General features: G+C 39.1%; 1 protein-coding gene across 12 annotated transcripts in view; it reads left to right on the top strand.

Moving 5' to 3' along the window:
- The window catches only part of pasilla (RNA-binding protein Nova-1-like protein passilla), a 31,162-nt gene extending 12,194 nt beyond the window's left edge, over window positions 1-18,968 (top strand). For 2 of the 12 annotated variants that reach the window (XM_064699641.1, XM_064699633.1), the window contains exons 2-5: window positions 16,396-16,539; window positions 16,611-17,251; window positions 17,313-17,847; window positions 18,616-18,968. In XM_064699641.1, the coding sequence (XP_064555711.1) occupies window positions 16,396-16,539; window positions 16,611-17,251; window positions 17,313-17,847; window positions 18,616-18,836 (1,541 nt within the window). In that variant the 3' untranslated portion in view covers window positions 18,837-18,968. Of the gene's footprint in view, window positions 1-1,973; window positions 2,562-7,719; window positions 7,922-10,545; window positions 10,891-12,758; window positions 13,513-15,408; window positions 15,475-16,395; window positions 16,540-16,610; window positions 17,252-17,312; window positions 17,848-18,615 lie in introns of those variants that run through there. The other 10 variants (XM_064699581.1, XM_064699573.1, XM_064699648.1 and 7 more) reach the window with 10 other exon arrangements.
- The last annotated feature ends 915 nt before the right edge of the window (window positions 18,969-19,883 follow it).

Raw genomic sequence — 19,883 nt, 5'->3', positions numbered from 1 at the left:
TAAAATAAAGAGAAAACACCAGAACAATGTACGAGTGTATATGCAAAAAGTATCTATAGAACGAATTTGGCGTTGTGTAGATTCTTTCGGCCTGCTTGCATACAGAAATGTCTTGTCTGTGCACCTCGTGTAGCTGTTATTGTTGCTACTGTGTTAGTGTTGTTGCTGTTTTGTAGCGTTGCCATCTCGTCGATTTATTGCTTATTTTGCTTTGCAGTTGCTGCTTAGCAGACTAAAATTTATTTAATGGTCAAGGTCGTTTGCAGTCAAATCAGATACACTTATATTTGCGCACACACACTCGCGCACGCACACACATACCATCGAGCACATATAATGCGATGCCCGCACTCGCCCGTAGCCATAGCAGCAACAACAACAACAAGCACGATCACAATATTTGTATAATTAAATGCCATTTTAAACAAATAAATGCGCGTCACTTTTTGTTGGTGTTGCCGTTGCCGTTGTTGATGTTGTTGTTTTTCTTGTATTGTCTTGGCGCATATTTAATTACCAATGAAATCATAAAAACCAACTCATCCATAATTGAGTTGCAAGTTATAATTTTCATTGCCGCGTGCATCGAATTAATAAATTTGAGGGTTGCAAAACTATTGAAAGATAGGTCTATGGTCTATAGGCCATGGCTGCTTTGGCCGCATTCATGACATTATGACATACTTGTACTAATATTGTTTTATGTAACGAAATCATGTACATATGTTTAAGTACATATGTACAAAACCATTCGACAAATTATACATGTAATAGACATAAGAAATATAGTACATATTATATTATATAGTATAGTAGTATATACACAAATCGGAAAATTTTACTTTGTCCTTCTGCGAAATGTATCGAATATCTACTTATTTATCTTACTTCTATATATACAAAAATGTTTGTGCTGACCGACAGAATGATTAGTGGGTTTTTTGTAAGATTGGAAGCTTAATCTTTTGCCAACCTGAACGGAAAACGGTGCACAAATGGTCAGCAAAAATACTTCTTTGAAGTTTATGTATAAAGAAGTCTATAGATAAACATACTGATTATATACTTAAAATAGGCGTCTATCACGAATTGTACGACTATTTGCGTGTATATGCAATGACTAATCAATCCGAACAGTTGATTTCCGTTACATCTGTACAACTAATAAAGCTAAATTATTTCTTAAATTAGATGGTGAATTTAAAATTGTTTGCTGAAGTTGCATTCTTACATATCATATGGACCACGATCGACGTTTCTTCATAACCTTGTTTTTGTCTTCTAAATTTGTTAACTGTATCCATACAAAAATCAATTTACTTTACTGATGATATTTTTCTGACTGTTTTTTGTCAGCTTTCATAACTTACACATTCCAATGAGTCATCTTGTTGTTGTCTAGTTTTTTTTCAAACAAAAAACACACAAATATTAACATTCTCATGCATATTTTTAGCCGAATCTAATTGTTGTCTTGTTGCATCGATTACATTTGCCTGCGTGACCCCTTGCCCCCTCCTGCCAACTGCCTGTTAATTGAATGCTCCGCTTTTAATTGCGCTCATTTTGTACAAAGACATAAATGAAAAGTGTTTTGTGTTAATCTAATTGTAAATGTTATTAAACGCGCCACTCTCAATTCTCAACTCTTGACTCTCAGCTCTCGACCCTAGAATCACGTCTGTATTAAAATATTGATACGCACATAAATATAATATACATTTTACATATGATGCCTAAATGTTTACTGTATGTATGTATATTTATTATTGCTGCATAAATCACTCATAAATATTTTTTTCTTTTTCTTTTTTCATATAAACGTTTACCAAAAACAACTCGCACATTCCACCACCTCAAAAAAAAAAATATAATAATAATAATGAAATAAAAATAATAATAATACACAATTGTCACGCAATAAATAAAAACCGCCATTAAATCAAACGCAATCAACAATAAACTAAATTTAGAAGGACTACACGATCATATACCTATAGTATATTTAGAGGCTTGACTAAAAGTTTGAAAACTTATAATTATAATTGTAAGTCGCCCGACCGCATATGCATATTGCGTCAGCTTGTTAGCGTGTGTATATGTGTGTCTGTGTGAATAACGATCATTAGAGCCAAGGGATTCTTCAACATCAAAGTAGGCAGCCCTCCAGAAAGCTGTTTTGATTTCAGATGCCAATTGCGGAATCGCTCATATAGAAGCATCCGTATTCGCTTGATCGACCGTTCGCTCTGAAAGGCTCTGACAAGAAACGAAGGCTCATTTGCCAAACATTGAGAAATTTTTTCAAAGAAGCGGATCAATCAAAATAATTGCAAACTTAAAGCAAACGGAAACAAAAAGCAAATACTAAGGCAATCATCACTAAAAGTTGAAGACTAATCTTTAAACTATTCAAACAAAAGCCAGCAACATTCAATTAAAAATGGCCGAAGACGCTGCCATGGAGACATGTCCAAGTCCTGAGATGGGCGACTCACGCAAAAGGCCGCTCGATTCCGATCCGGAAAATGAACAAACTAAACGCTCACATTTCAGTTCCGGTAAGTTTTGCAATCATTTAAAAAAAAAAACCAAAAAAAAAGAGAAAAACAAAGTACACAATGAGGAATAAGTAAATTTCAATCGCTCTTACATATACTACTATCATTATCGTGCTCTTTGTCTCTATCTAACTATCTATATATCTATCTATCTCTATCTTTATACTCACTGCCCTATTTCTCACTCTTTACCAATCGCCGCAAAGCGTGTAAATATTGTAATTCATGCCAAACAACTCACTTAAGCATAGGCATTGCTGCCCAGCTTGTTGCTTTGTTAATTTCAATAAGTTTGCTCTTTTGCCATTGTCATCTTTTAATTGACCAGTCCTTTAAGCTCGTCAGACTCACTTAAGGCAGCCCTCGATGTAACGGACTTCTAAATAAATGTAGAAGGCAATCAATCACGATGTCCAAATCAGACGTACACAAATGCCTTTGACAGACACAGGACTCAGTTTGACCCATATTTATGGTGACCTCTTTGGCATGGTGACATATCAGTAAATGCATTTGGAATGTTGGAATGCTCAATGGGTCGGCAATGTCTCCTTCATTTATATGCTAAGTGGCTGAGATTTCAATGATGATGCTACACAGCTGCCTACTTATTATATTCAAAGCATCTCAAATCATTTGACCACGACATGGACAGACACACAGCCAGATCAGCCATTGGCTAGTTGCTTGACTTGATTGCTTGTGCGACTGGCAACCTGCTAGCTTCAAGGTGAGCCGCGACGCAATCCAACTACCTGTCCTCGCATCGCATCGCATCGTATCGCATCGAATCGCGTTGCGCGTTGTTGTCTCGTCATCGCCGTCAGAGACATAAAAATAGCAAAGACCGTAAATCTCAGAGGCGGTTTTGTTTTCGTGTTTAAATTGTTTTTGTTTTTGTCTTATTTTCGCCCAAATCCCGCTCGCGCTCCCGCTCGTGCTCGCCGCCTGCTTAACATTTGACTTTTAGTTTGAAAATACTTAGATCATTCGCAATGTGTGTGTTTGCCAAGTCAAAAACACGTTTTGTTGTTTGGATTTGGAATTTCTGAATTGTGCGCAGAAGCGTGCTGAGCAACTGACCGACTGCCACCCTGACTAACTAACTGACTGGCCTATTAATGCCTGCCTGTCAGAGAACTAGTTAAAATCTAGCGCCTTGTGAATAAAGATAGTTGCATAATAGTACATTAAATATTCAATACCTTATTGAAAGACGAATTTTAACGAAGAAAGATTTAGTGAGAATTTTATTTGATTAATTTAGTTTAAAGTATAGTCAAATGGTTGGTTTATTGAGCTTAACAAGTCAATAGGTCTATGCGTTAAAATAAGTCATTGAATACACGATTGTAACACACATTCAAAGGAAACAAGTAAAAGGTTCTAGTCGGGAGCTCCCGACAAGGGGATACCCTGAACCCTCTTCTTCCAACACCAAATGCAGATCGCGCTACGCGCTTTTTTGCTTTAGTAGTAACAAAGAAAAATTAAAAAAAAAAAAAAGTTGTTCCCTTGGCAGGGTGCGAACTCGCAACTAACCGCACCACTTGCCGCCGCCCCTACTCAAGAGCCACACCAATAATTGACATTTAATGAGAAAAAAACCACTAATGCAGCATAAAAAACAATACAGTCGCAATTGCAATGCTGTTGATAGAATTCAAAGCAGACGCGCATGAATGCGTGTGTGTACATGTATTCAGGAATTTGGAATTTTCGCTAGCTGCTGCTTACACGTGCGCACATAACTTTTGTGTTTGTTACCCGATCTTAATGAAATTATCGACGGTACATCCTATTGTAGAATAGAATATAGAATATTTGTGTATTCTCAAAAAGTCAATTGAAAATAAATTGTGGCTTAAATTGATGGGCTATACAAGTTGGATAATTAACTTGATTTATAGCTTTTAGGTGGTAGCGGGAAGGTGACGATAGGTATAAAATGAAAAATACTTGATATATATATACTATTCTAGAAGCTACATGTCAAGTTTGGTGACTCTAGCTCATATTATTTGCCGAAATTGCTCAAAAAACAGGATTTCGGTCTCGATTTTTATCGATTACTTGGAAACGGGGCAAGTTATCGAATATCGAATAAATATCAAACTAGATCCGCGCGGGCACTAGGAGGGCCTACAGCTAAAATTTCAAGTCTCTAGCTATTATAGGTTCTGAAATCCTTGCGTTCATACATACGGACAGACGGACGGTCGGACAGACGGACAGACGGACGGACGGACAGACAGACGGACATGGCTAGATCGACTCGGCTGTCGATGTTGATCAAGATCATATGCTTTATGGGGTCGGAGAAGCTTCCTTCTGCCTGTTACATACAAATGCACAAATACATAATACCCTTTTTATCCATTTTCAATGGGCTCAGGATATAAAAATACTGTTTTGACTTACGGCAGGAATCATTCAAACTTAATAAAAGTATTTAGATTCGATTGTTATATTCCTGCTACGTTACAGACCAACCTTAATTACTTGGAAGGCTTCCCGAAGATTAAGCAAAGTTTATCCATCGTTGTTCTAATAAAGAAACTTTAGTTGTTTGAAGTCAACAATTTTTTGATTTACCCATGAGCACGAGGTACGTTTTGCCGTTATTGCTAATGGTATTGTTGTTAATTAACTAGCATTGAAATATTTGTAGATATATACATATGTATAGTTTTGTTATTTTTGTTGCTATCGTCATTGCTGGTCGTAAAACAGGTCCAGGGCATGTGTCAAATGTTGTTGAATATAAATGTATAAGTGCTTGCACACACACACATACACACACAAACATACACACCAACACATGCACAGATGGGCAACTTGTTTATTAGTTTTCAAACAATTTATTTGTTTAGCTGTCTTGACAGCCATCCATTTATTAATATTTATTTCGTTCTGTTGTTTATTATCACTTGCTGTAGCGGCTTGAAATGGCACAAAATTCGGTTCCGAAACCACTTTAAAGCCATATTGAACAGAAAAAGCGTAGCATAAATGCCGAATATGTTGCGGACTGGGTGTAATGGGCGGCTGCTGGGCGGCAGCAAGGCTGCAAGGAAATGCAGTAAAACCCCTAAAACAAGTGACTAAAAAGGGAACTGGATGGGGTGGGTTCACATGTGTCGCTGTGTTACGTAATCAATGGTGATAGAGCTTGCTTGAAAATAGATGCGCAGGCACCAGAAAGTCCGAGCCAAGAGCCGAGCGATTGTCCCAGAGCAAGAAGAGAGATTGAGAGACAGAGAGACAGAGAGTGCGAGGGTAGAAGAGAGCGCGCGGTTGATGGTGCTGCTGCGTTGACTGCGCTGTTGACCTACTTTATTGACAATGTGCGACTGTGCGAGTGTGCGTGGATATGTGTGTGTCTCCTTGTGCATCAGTTTGTTTGTGTGTGGCACATAACCATTGAAAAGACAAGGTCCTGCGCAGTAGCCGTGCAGAAGAATGCGTCGTCTGCTGCACTGCAGCATTGGGCGCCATTGCAGCGGCAGCCGCAGCATTCGAGCCACCATGGCAACGTCCTTGAGCTTACACACAGATACACGCGTACAACACACTCACACACAGTGATAAGCTAGCATATACACAAAAACACTTGCACTGAAAATGGGTTACACCTTGGCCACTTGTGCAGACTCAAACTGTGATGCTGTCGCCTGTCGCGTGGCCACTTCAAATACGTTTATTGCCTGCGGGCTCTCTTTGTTCGCCCACTCTGTGAAGTGACGCTCTCTTTTAGTGCTCTCTCGGTGTCTCTCTGGGTATATTTTGGGTTACCTTATTCTTAACACATTCTTTTGTTGCTACTCAAGTGTTGCCCATGTGGCCGTGTCGCTGCTGCTGCTGCTGCACTTGTAAAGCATCTCTGTACACCCTCAAGTAGCCTACTAATAGCTCGAGTGTCATGTTGGTTAGATAGGTGAGAGTGTGGTTGTTTTTTCTTCTGTCTAGGCAGTTTCCTCCTATTATGTTGTCCTCAAAAACACGAGCCCGGTTATCGATAGATTGGCACAGGCTTGGCTTTCGTTTTCAGCTTTTGTGGTGCAACGGCAGTGGCATACGTAGTAGAATTGGGTCACTTTGCTAAATCCAGTTGTTGTGCTTTTTGCACTAGTAGAAAGAACAAATGTGACCACGAGACGAATGAGCAATTTGCGGTGTGCCGCATTAATAAATCACACATACGCAACGTGGATAGCTGCAAACTATTTATACCCACTTTACTCCCTAAAAGCGAATAACTAAGTGTTAATCACTACCGCTTTGCTACTAATTATTTAAGCAGACTTTGGGAAATTACAAAAAGTTAAAGTAGAATAAGACTGACCTCAAATCTGATGTGGAAGGTTTTACCAAAGCAAACCAAAAAAGGAAAAAACAATTTGTTATGTAGAGACACATTTAGATCGCGGAGAAAAAATTTAGTAGATGTCGTGCGTTGCATTTGTTTTACGAATGAATAACCAAGCAATTAATATACATACATATATGTATATATATTTTAATTTATTATTACATTTGTCAACATATGTGGGCGTGCTGTGATTTATTATCATCGAATATCATGCAAACTTCTAATAAAGTTTTTCTGCTTGCTCGACAAACTTGACACGTTGTCTTACTCTGTATCTTTTTGGCTTATCGGCTCGTTTCACAATACATACACCGCTGCAGCATTTTCTATTTTAGTCAGAGTCAACCCCTCCCACCATTTGCCCTGTTCAGTCATCGCTTGCTACTGATAATGGAAGCAAAAACAGAAAAAAAACAACAATTTTTGGAGTGAGGCAACATCAAAACTCGCACATTAGATCATAGCGCGCACTCTTGGCACATACACACATACACACACACACACACACACACACACTCACACTCACACTCACACTCACACACACACACACAGACAATGCTTGTGCATGTATAAGTTGTATATACTGACGGTATATGATCGCAATGACTGAGTCATTTGGATCACTCGCGCTCTCTGAGTTTAAATGTGACGTATTCTCTCTTTCTCTCTCTCTCTCTCTCATTTGAACTCTTCGCTTTGGGCCCGCTTTTCGCTCTGTCTCTATCTCTAGTCTCCGTCTCCATCGTCGTTTTGCCACAGACCAACAAAATTCTTCAGTGCGGTTTCAGTGCGCGCCGTTGCCGATCGTCGTTCAGTTATTGCGCTCGCTCCTCGCTGTTTCGCCTTTCATCCGCCCAGCAATTTTGTTAGTACAATTAAATTGGCTGTCAAGTAACCAGCATGCTGTTTGGCAGAACGCAACAACAGCAGCCGCTTCAACATCATCATCAGCAGCCGCAGCAGCAATTGACGCCGCCGCAACAATTGTGTATGTGTTTTCAAGTGCAGTTTTAAGTTATACACATACACAACACACACACACACACACACACGAACACACAAAAAAACCCACACCCAGCTGTGTTTGTATAACACATAGATGCACATATAAGAGCTCGGTATCGCTTGCAGTTAAAAATTACTCAATGACCTTGTTAATTAGCATCGTTGCTGCAATTTGTCGAATCGCAATAACAACAGCCCGGCCAGTAAGCGAATATATTTTTGTTATCTAATTTGGTGTCTGCCTTTGGCTTTGCCTAGTTGGTTGTATTTGTGATTTTCATTAAGAACTTAATCACATGAGCAGAGACGTCAGTCAATAGCTTAGCCACATGTATATATCTGGATCCACGCTGCGTATGCGCAATGTGACAATCTTAGTGTCTAAGTCTCATTTTCTTTCGAAAGCTGTCATCAGTTTTCAGCCCTAGCAAGGCAAGTACTTCTGTCAGCCAGACACTCATTCACTCATTCCCTCCCTGACTTTTGTTTACTCAATTCAATACGTGATCGTAGCTCAAAGCAACCATTCGAATACATCGACACGTCAAACGAGTATGTGGAATAAATTCGAAAGCAAGCATTTGCTTACAAAATTCCTCGATTCGAAGTTGAGGCAAATTTAGCTCAATGTCAGCTGCATTATAATATTACCAAAACTAGACAGACTTAGTGGACAAAAAATAACATACCTATTGACATTGACACGAAGAAGCAGTTGGAGTTGAAGTTGGAAGCTTGATCGAATTGGAGTAACGACCTACTTGAGCATCAGATTCTCCTTTGAATACCTTGAAATTAATTCGGGATTCATAATATCGCCTTACACGATATTCTTCGATGTGAAAAGTTTATTTTCAAAACATAAAAGAAGCGAGGTATTGCGAAAATGAGTGTGGGTAGTTTTATTGCAGAGTTACTTTGAAATGGCTGTGTCGGAGTTTCGACTCAAAAAGCGGAAAGCAATTGTCAGCAAAACATAACCTTGACAAACGTTTGAGTGTGGGCAACATGTATGTATGTAATTAAGAATGAAGAAGCCAGAAATATATAGAAACGACCTTGACAGCCAGCAGAGAGCGGTCAGTGTTTGTACTCCATTCATCAGAGCCAGACGTATGGGCCATTTACGTTATTTTGTTGTTGCTTTTTTGCTAGCCAGCTCATTTGACAATGCAAAACACCTCGAAAATATCGCTCGAAAATAAATGCGTGATAGAAATTCAGTGGCTTATATATGCCCAGGCAGACTCCAAACCCCTATTCCAATACCGATTCCAGCCAATCAGTTCAGCTCTGGCTTTGATTTCATTGTGTAATATGACCAGTAGTAATAGTATCAGCAATGGCAGAAGCAGCAGCAGGTATCGAAGTGGACGGCTATTGGCAACCAGTTGTTAATTTCTGTCATTTGGCAAAAGACGACGCGGGCACGCATTCTGCCGACTAAATCTTATAGTTTAATTTTATTACTTAGTTTATTTTATTTATATTTATGGAGGGGTTAATTAAAATTTGTGACTTCCCCAAGATAAATCAATTGTGGCCATATCGTGTACACCACAAGGTCTGGAAGATGATCTCACACATAATTTAGTTTCCATTGTTGCTGTCATAGTGGTTGTTGTTTTACACGCCCACCTTTCGGTATAGTCTGCTGTATGTGTGTGTCGAGTGTGTGTCAATGTTAGCTGAAATTCGAATATATTAACGTTTTCTGCTTTGTTTTATTGGCTAACCAGCATTTAGCTACATAACGAAACCACATCATATGTATATAATTTTCTAAATGAGTGGGCTATTATATATATACATATATATATATTTTTTTGGTAACTGTTTTTGTGTTTCACTGAACATTGCTTAACATTTAAATGAACAGAAGCATTTGCTCATTTTCGAATATTTTTACTCTGTATACGTAATTGCAATTGGCCAAGCAAAACATCGTTTCCTGGTCACACAAATTGGAGTTAGTAATTGGCCAAACTTCAAATATGTCAAGGTTGTTGCTTAGATTTTGTAAACAGTCGCTGTTTACAGCTGAGTTCATTTGACTAGCATCGATTAGAATGTCGTAATTATATGCTGGTGAACTGGCTTATGGTTATGTGCAAAGGTAAACAGAGAGAATATATATATATAAACTATGCTTACGATTTGGGTCATTTGATGGCTACTAACCTTGGTTCAAATCTGACTGCTTCTTTTATTCAATCCAATTTGCGTATTTCAATGGGTCATTACACTAACTTTTTTGTCTAAGTAATTGTGAATAGAACATATATATACATAATACATAAATATATTAAAAAAAATTTTTTTTTACATCTTTCTTGTTTTAAAGTTTTTAATAATTTATATTCATACATATGTGCTTGTATTTAAAAAACACAAATGCTGCGCTATTATATCTTTTGAGTTTATACACAAAAATACAAACACAAAAAAAACGAAATTAAATAAAACGTATGCACTTTTATTTAAATATTTAAATAAAATCTATATATACATTCTGAAAAGATTCATCGCCGACACACACGTCGATGTTGTTGTTATCGCGACAACACTACAATTTGTTTCTCATAATAAATTATCTTCAACGCACAGCAGCATTTCCGCAAAATCAATAAAAACTCAACTCAAGTGTGATATAAAAAAAATGGAAAACAAAAAAGGAAAAAACTTGAAACTATGTTGTGAATAAAAAATTAAAAAAAAAAAAATAATATAAAGCGCAATAATAATTGAAAAATCGGAGCCATCAGGCTAACCAATTACAAAGCGGGTCTACAAATAATCGATCATACCATCGCAGAATTAAAACCAGCAACCGGAGCTACTAAAGAGCACACAAGTCGCAGCTGAACTGAATTGAACTAATCTGAACTGAACTGCACGGAAGGAAACTAAACTGGAGCGAATCCACCATCCACCTATCTCAACTGCTGAATGGTAAACTTTTGCCATAGTAATCGTATTCTAAATGTATAAAACCATCACCTTCCATACCATTTTTGGATGTTGTGTAACATTAACAACTACTATCTTATTCTCTATATATCCATGGACATACTATCTATAGCACAGACTGAAAACTTGTAACTGCAAAAACATGCCACATACTACTACTGTATTTTTATTACAACCTATTATTATTATAATCATAAGCATAAAGTGAAGTAAAGGACCAAAAAATGTAGTTGATAACATTCCATCAAGCAACCGTTGCCATCGGTATTTACTATAACATAAGTACTTATGTACATAATACAGAAACGAATCAGTCATTATTCGGTTATTTGCTTAACGGCAATCAATCGTGCAATCAATTTCAGTCTATCAATCAATCAACTTATCAATCTCTTAACAATGCACTTGACTCAACAATAATTGCTGCTGCATCTGCTGCTGTTGCCGCCGCTTCATAACTCGATATGCAACTTCAGGCGTCAATCAATCAATCAATAGGTCTGCATATATCTCAATCACTTTATGTAACTGTCAATATGTGTGTGTGTTTTTAGGTGCATAGAAAAATATGCGTACATAAAGGGAGATCTTTCCCTTTTTCCCTTTTTCTCTCTTTCTCTCTCTCTCTCCCTCTGTCTCTCTCTCCCTCTGTCTCCCTCTCCCTCTCTCTCTCTCTCTCTCTCTCTCTCTCTCTCTCTCTCTCCCTCTCTCTCTGTCTAAATATATATGTATGTGTATATATAAATTTCTCTCGTGTTGTTGTTGTTGATGTTTTTGATGTTGTCGTTTTTGTTGATGTGGGCGTTGTCTACTGAATTAATTATTAAACTACGCGCAGATATTGATAAGAACACTATAACTTAATAAGTACCAAGCCCACTGTCGAACGCCATATACCGCCAAGCACCACCAACATTACAATAAACATCTTGATTGCCATCCAAGAACACCACATGTCAACAACGTCATTGAAATAACTAATCGTCTACTACTTCTACAATGTTCATCAAGCGCGCTGCTTTTGAATCCAATCAATGCAACCCAGCCAAACCAATTTAAATCAAATCAACTGAACTCAAATCGAATCAGCTCAACTCAACTCAAACACTGCAACTAGTACTAAACCAAATGGCGCTACCACTCTATAAACCTATCTATGATCTATACTTATAACTACCACACACCGCCACCCTCATCATTTTATAGTGCAGTCTCCTCATAAAGGCAGAGCAACAGCACAGGGCCTAGTTTAAAGAGCAAATCATGATAAAAACAAGTACTCAAAGCTGCATTTACACGACCGCCAACCGAGAGAAGGATTAAGCCGAATTCAAAACAAGTTACAACAAATTTTAATCCGATTTTTAATTAACAGAAATTAAATTGTTGAATATTTAATAGAGTTTTGTACACTGAAAGCAACTTCAGTGGCGTTTAACTGACCATCCCGCAGTTTCTGTTGCTTACTTGGTTCACTCTATCTCTCTCTCTCTCTCTCTCTGTCTGCCTCTCACTCCTCGACTCGTGTAAAAGCTGCTTAATTCAAAATGTTTTTGTGTGTTTCATGTAACGAAATTGTAAGCGAAATTGCCAACTTTGAAAAACTGAGCTTAATTGAAAACAATTTCTATTTCTTTTTCTTTTCGTTTATTGTGCAAGTTCTTGAATTGGAAACGCGTAGAATAGAGCAAAGCTGTGCAGCAGCAGTTAAACTTATCAAAATAAAAAAACACATTAAAATCAACAGCAATAAAACAGAAATATTATTGAAAAACTAAAAAGATATAATAAGCAAATTATTTCCGTCGCATACAAGTATACAAATATAAGACTGAATGACATTTCAACAGTATAGAAACAGCAGCAATAGTTATTAACGCTTGCACGCTATGGAAAGTATTATGAAAGTGTTCATGGAATCGGCGGCCCAGCAGATGGGCACAGATTTATATGCAACACCACAACACCAGGAGCATCAGCATCAGCAGCAGCAGCAGCAGCAGCAGCAAGAGCAACAGTTACATCAACAACTGCAACACTATGCATACCAATATCAGCATTCAACGCCCACACACATGACGCAATTAAATTATAACAATCAGCTTCAGCCACGACATTCCAAGACAATAAAAGCAGCTACATCGCCCTCATCTTTACATTCGCTGACCAGCGGCAGCAGCAGCAGCAGCAGCAGCTACAGCAACGGCAGCGCAAGCAGTATCAATCACAATGCTGCATACTCATTAGCCGTTCTTAGCTATAAGCAACAGCAGCAGCAGCTTCAGCAGCTGCCACAGAATTCGGCACAAAACTACCCTAATCTAAGCAATACTCAACATCATTATAATCAGATGGAATCGCAGCAGCAGCAGCATCAGCCCCTCAATCACAATGGCTCATCCAATGTAACGCCAGATCTGAGAACATCACCAATTTCGGCGGGGAGCGCAGTACAACAGCAGCATATACATCTACAACAGATAAGTAGCCATGAGACAACGGAAACTGCTTCAGCAGCAGCAGCAACAGCAATTGCAACGACAACTGCAACTGCAACGGCAGCAGCATCACCCAGCTATAAGACTGCCTCCTGTTGGTGCTACGGTGAGTTTGATCAAAACACGCAATCAAATTCAGAAACTACAAAAAAAGATGCGCACAACTTCTTCTAAGTATTACACAACCCATCTACAATTTCACAAAGAAACACTAGCTCTCGCCTTCGCCCTCGCCCTCGCTCTCTTTCGCTCTGTATCTCTATATTGCTCTCTATCTCTGCGTTCGTTACCAACAGTGAGAATAAGAACAAGAACAACAACTACAATAATCAATCAATCAATCAATCACCATGTCACCATCTCAACATCTCAACATCTGTAGCTGCCGTCGAGTCATCAAAAAAATGCCAATTAAATGCTGCCACCAACAGAAAAATTACAGCAAAATGCATCAAACACAAAAAAAAAGCTAGAGAAAAAGTAAAAGGATTTTATTCAACTTGTGATAAATAATGAAATAATATTCACACATTATCCAGCATACAATAAACATAACGACAACCCACATATTTACACACCCTTACAGCAGTATTAACATAAGTAGTTTTGGGTATCGATTTTAGTCCATTCCACATTAAGTATACGTTGCGTGATACGCGACAGCCACTTTCTGCGGCATTGCTTCAACAATTTGCGTGCAACAGATTGGCTGTTGGAGAGGGTTGTGGTCGTTAGCCTAGTCGCTGTTGCGACTCGAGTATGCATAGGAAATTAGCGTAAGGTGCCACGCCTCTTTTCGCAGTAGTGCCCGAACGCGTACGTTGCCAGAGTTATTTATAACAAAGACATAATTTAAACTGCTGCTCAACACTAACTGGCATAAAAACAAGAGTATTGCGAGCTGCTCGTTGCGTTCCGGTCCTCTTTTTGGCTCAAAAAACCAATGTGGCAACAGACTTCACCTTTGTTTGACTGCACTTTTGGGCCATATCTCACTTTTCGGTCATAAGCTGTTGTACGGCTTGGCGCACAGCGCTAGCTGTTTTTTCCGTTTTTTTCGCTGTCTGTCAGTTTTTTTAGACTCGCAGATGAGAATGCCGCAATCCGCCGATAGGCATCGGGCAACCCGCTTGGGTCAGGCATTCTAGGTGGGTTGAACACATGTCGCAGTGGCTCAATTCTTGGCAGGGTTGCCACATTTCCTTAGACGTGCATATTTGTGGCGTGACATGCCCGAGCCAAGAGCTACGAGAGGCACTAGTTCTACTTTCTGGCTTGCTGACAGATGTTCGCCTCATTTCACCGCTTGTATCTAATTAGAGAAATAGTATTTGAAGGACACTTTGCTGTAAGTGGACGACACAGATTTCAATTATACTGTGCGATGGAACGTGGGGATATTATCAAGCGGATCGCCTAAAATTAAAACTAGCGAGACAAGCAGACGTCAAGTCGCTCATCTCAGAGTGTCAGAGGGGTTTGTTGGCTGGGTAGGCGAGCAGTCAGTCAGGTGTATCGAGTGTGCTGTTTGTTTTTTTGTTTTGCTTTGACCGATTGTTTTCGGTAATAGAGCATCTTCGCTTGACACATTTTATTAATTGAAATTTGTTTGTTTACTTGATTGTTGCTGCAATCTGAGGTACAGACTGCTTTGACTATAATGAATTTAAAGCAAAGCCATTCTGACTGCATGCTCGTGTTATCACATAATTGGCTATCTATCGATCTATCATATTCACAACATTACAATTAATTTCGGTTCTGTATAATTCTTTGGGTTTTGAAAATTATTTCATCTTGCTTGGGATGTGGCTTCGGTCATGTACTGACAGTCCAATGCTTTCACAAACACACACTCACACACCTACACACATATAACAGACACAGAGAGAATGATGTCGTTTAATTGCAATCTTTGCCTTTGTCTAATAAATGTAATTAATGTAATTATCATTTGTATAATTTATCTAATGTGATATCTTTTACCTCTATTTCGTTTTAGGTGAGTCAGTTTGTTCTGGAATTGAGGTTGAAATTGAAAATAATAACAATAATCATAATCATCATGGTAAGCTTTGTCATACTTTCATTAAATACCATTAACATTCATCTATGTAATGCAAAACGCAGCGAAAAATCTGTACATTTCCAAACTGTTTCGTTTTGTGCGTGTCTTTAATCTCTCTATCTGTCTCTCTCTCTTACTCTGTCTCTGTCTCTCTCTCTCTCTCTCTCTTATTCCTACTTACTGCTTTTGTCGAACCTGAGACTGTCACTGCTTAAGCTGAACCTCTTATCAACTGTCTAACGAAAGCTGATATCAATTCGACGCTCTGACCCAACGAATCTGACGAACGGGCAGCCCATTAACCCCTGACCAGCTGACCAATATAAACTGTCTGACTGTATGACCGATTTAATAACATTTGAGCTTTGGACTATTGCTTGTGGGACAGTTTTTTTGGTTTGGGCTTTTCATGCGTCTCGCCTCGCCAGCATTTTCGTGTGTTGCATCCTCATTAAGCGTATTCCACTCTCATGGCTTGCCAGCTAAAACCACTACAGCATTTACATGACAACATGAACTTCCACAGTAGAAAACAGCTGCAACACGAACAGTTATCAATATGCATGTCCCCACTACGACCCGCCCAACACCCCTAATCGACACCCGCCACTCCAAAACCATAAACGCCCCATCATAACAAACTAAACTAAACCAAACGAAAATTCAAACATAAATTTCAACTTCAACTAATTCGATTCAAAAAAATAGTCTCGTTGCGCGCGTCCTGCCGAACGGTCGAATACCAAATGCTGTTATTATTTTTAATTTATAACCTGCTGAGCAGCTACCAGAAATGTGCTATACCAAATGGAGTTCCACCCACTCCAGTTAAAGTTACAAACAACTGCAATGTGCCGAATCCCTTTGAAAATGTGAACACTAATCAATGGTTGCACTGTGAACTGTTTTTTTGACTTGCAGGCGATACCACATTTCACATGAAGATACTAGTGCCTGCGGTGGCCTCCGGAGCCATTATTGGCAAGGGGGGCGAGACGATCGCCTCGCTGCAAAAGGACACGGGTGCTAGAGTCAAGATGTCCAAGTCTCACGATTTTTATCCAGGTGAGTTGCTAATGCTATTACAATTGAGTGCGGTACTCAAGATTTTTCCTGTCCCCATCCCTATTCCGCAGGTACTACTGAGCGCGTCTGCCTAATCACCGGCTCTGTGGATGGTATCATGACTGTGGTGGACTTTATAATGGACAAAATAAGGGAGAAGCCCGACTTGACTACAAAAATCATTGATGCCGAGTCTAAGCAGGCACAGGAACGTGATAAGCAAGTTAAAATACTGGTGCCCAATTCGACCGCTGGCATGATCATTGGCAAGGGCGGCGCCTTCATCAAGCAGATAAAGGAGGAAAGTGGTTCCTATGTCCAGATTTCGCAAAAGCCAAAGGATGTATCACTGCAGGAGCGTTGTATTACCATTATCGGCGACAAGGAAAATAACAAGAACGCCTGCAAAATGATACTCTCCAAAATAGTGGAGGATCCGCAGTCGGGCACATGCCTGAACGTGTCCTACGCCGACGTTAACGGACCCGTTGCCAACTTCAATCCAACCGGTTCACCCTATGCCACCAATCAGAATGCCATCAACTCAAGTACCGCCTCGCTGAATTCTACGATAGGCACGGCCATCGGCGGTGCGGGTACTGCAACCAGTCTGTTGGTCAATGGCGCAGGCATTAACTTATCCCTCAACCTGGGTGCACCCAACCCAGCGCCCAATCTGGCAGTTGCCACACAGTTGCTTGAGCACATTAAGGTACGTCATTTTGGCTTTACTTAATCAACATTTTCGGCAATACTCATCTGTTTGCATGCAGGTTGCCATGCGAGGTGCTGGTTACGCAGAGACCGCCACCACTGATGTCTGCGCGGCCCTCGGTGTGCTAGCAAAGTACGGCGTGCTGGGCATGGGTCTGGGCGTACCACACGCCAATGGCGCGCATCCTACACTGGGCAACTATCTGGGCGTGACGACGCTAGATCAGCAAACCGCGGCCGCGGCCACGGCGGCCTCAGCGAGCAATGTTTTCGGCGCTGTCGGCCAGGTTAACTTTGAGTATGCCGCCGCGGCGGCCGCTGCTGCGGCGGCCAGTCGGCCAACGCAGTCTCAGCTGGAGGTGCAATTTGATTCATTCCGCCATATGGGCTCGGCCACTGCGCCTGCGGCCACGCCCGTTTCTCTAAACAACAACAGCTTTGGACTGACCGCTGCCACCGGTACGGTGACCAGCGCGCAACTGGGAGCTGCCGCCTCGATAGGCGGTCTTAGCAAGAGCCCCACTCCTGGTGATTTGGGTGCCAAGGATACCAAGAACGTTGAGGTGCCCGAAGTGATTATTGGCGCTGTTTTAGGTGGGCAACCTTTCTATTATTCCTACTAAAACCGACAATAATACCAACAAGCAGACACTTCAAATCGTTTTCAGCACTCCCCGACCCCAATTCCCAATTCCCATGCCCAAGCCCCTTTGCCTATTTTCTGTTTAACCTTGCGATTACTTAATGGTAGGATTTAGTTTTAGTTATAGACATAGACGTAAAAAAACCAAGCCATTATACATTCCTTGGCAGGCAGTTGCTTGACTGTTTTGCATGAGCATTCCTTAAGGCATTCCCAATTACACAAATATTTAGCGAAATTTCTAGTCAACTTCTTGCCCCCTCACACATAGCACCAGCCATGATCCATATGATGCCACATGCCATTTCTGCTGAAAGTTGAAAATTCGCTCACCCAGTATATATATTAATTTTGTAATTAGGAGTGGGCAATACGATGAGAACGTTTAAGGCACAACGAATTTTTTGTCAATATTGAATATGTAAATACCTAGAATATTATATTATATTCATTGGAATAGTGCAATTATTGGGTTTAATTTTTATTTGTTTACTTTTTTAGTAATTACCTCAATGTCAGTGTCGGTTTGTTTAGATCTTTAGGTTAAGCTACATATTCGTATTGGTTTAGCTTAATTGGCTCTTAATATGTTTCCAGATTGTGTTTTCCAACATCTTGGTATTTACACAGACACATTTCATATGCCTTAAATTACCTACACACATACATATACAATTATATACTATAATATTTAACATAATCTGATGCAAATATTCCAGGTCCGAACGGTCGTAGTTTAGTTGAAATTCAACATGTCTCTGGCGCGAATGTGCAAATTTCCAAAAAGGGCATATTCGCACCTGGCACTAGAAATCGCATTGTAACCATAACTGGTCAGCCGAGTGCCATTGCCAAAGCGCAGTATCTAATTGAACAAAAAATCAACGAGGAGGAGACAAAGAGGGCGCGTCAAATTCCATTAACCACTGTTGTGAATTAATAATCAAGCAATCAAGCAAGCAGCACAACAACAAAAAACAACAACAAACAACTATCCCCTATTAAAACGCATTTCCTCAAAGAACGGTTCATTTATAAAAAGAAAAAAAACTAACAAAAAAAACAAACAAAATGCAAAGAAAACTAAAGGAGATTAAGCCTAAAACACAATAAATAAAAAGGAAAAAAGAAGCTAATTTACAACAAATAACGTCAGCAGTAGCCATAAAAACAAAAACACACAAGCAAATACACATTAAAAAAGGCATTAGCAATGCGTTGCAACTATTGATAAAATGATTAGTAAGAGAACCCCAGAGAAATGATTTCGAACCCTTAGCAAATTTGATTTGACAAAAAAACTACGATTTATCATAATGCTGAATTTGTTTGGCACTCTATATAAATATATATATATATTATATAAATATATATATATATATATATATATATATTTATATAATATATATATATATTTATATAGAGTGCCAAACAAATTCAGCATATAAATATATATATATATATATATATATATATATATATATATATATATATATATACATATATATATATTTTTAAATTTGACCAAGGTATTGCGAGGTACACTTGTGATGATATTTCTCCTGCCTTTTTTAGTTGTTGTCAAATGTTGCGTGTTTTCTTTTGGGCACTCTGATATGCTTAATCCTATCAGATGTATACATAAATATATATTGATTTATATTCACATATATATTTATATATTCATAAGTTTGCTGCGCTTACATATAGAAAGGCATGTATGTATATGTATGCACATATGTACATATATGCACTTTATACACTAATTGTTGACTCGTGTTCATATTACAGAAAATACACGACACGACACGACACACACACACACGCACACACATTTATGCATAATACACCTATACACATATTCACAATTGAAGCGAGTAAATTAGCATTATGTTGAGACTAAAAAATGGATATGTTTGTGTAATGAGAGCGTTTTCAGTGAAAACTTCAGGTGATTTTCCAAAATGGTGTCCAAATAAGGTAAATA

This window comes from Drosophila montana, unplaced genomic scaffold (genome assembly GCF_035044405.1).
Source record: "Drosophila montana isolate Dmon_TW-CO22-7 unplaced genomic scaffold, ASM3504440v1 contig_1083_1, whole genome shotgun sequence".
Lineage (NCBI taxonomy): Eukaryota > Metazoa > Arthropoda > Insecta > Diptera > Drosophilidae > Drosophila > Drosophila montana.
Note: the sequence above shows the minus strand (reverse complement) of the source record. Positions and strands in the feature narration are given on the sequence as shown.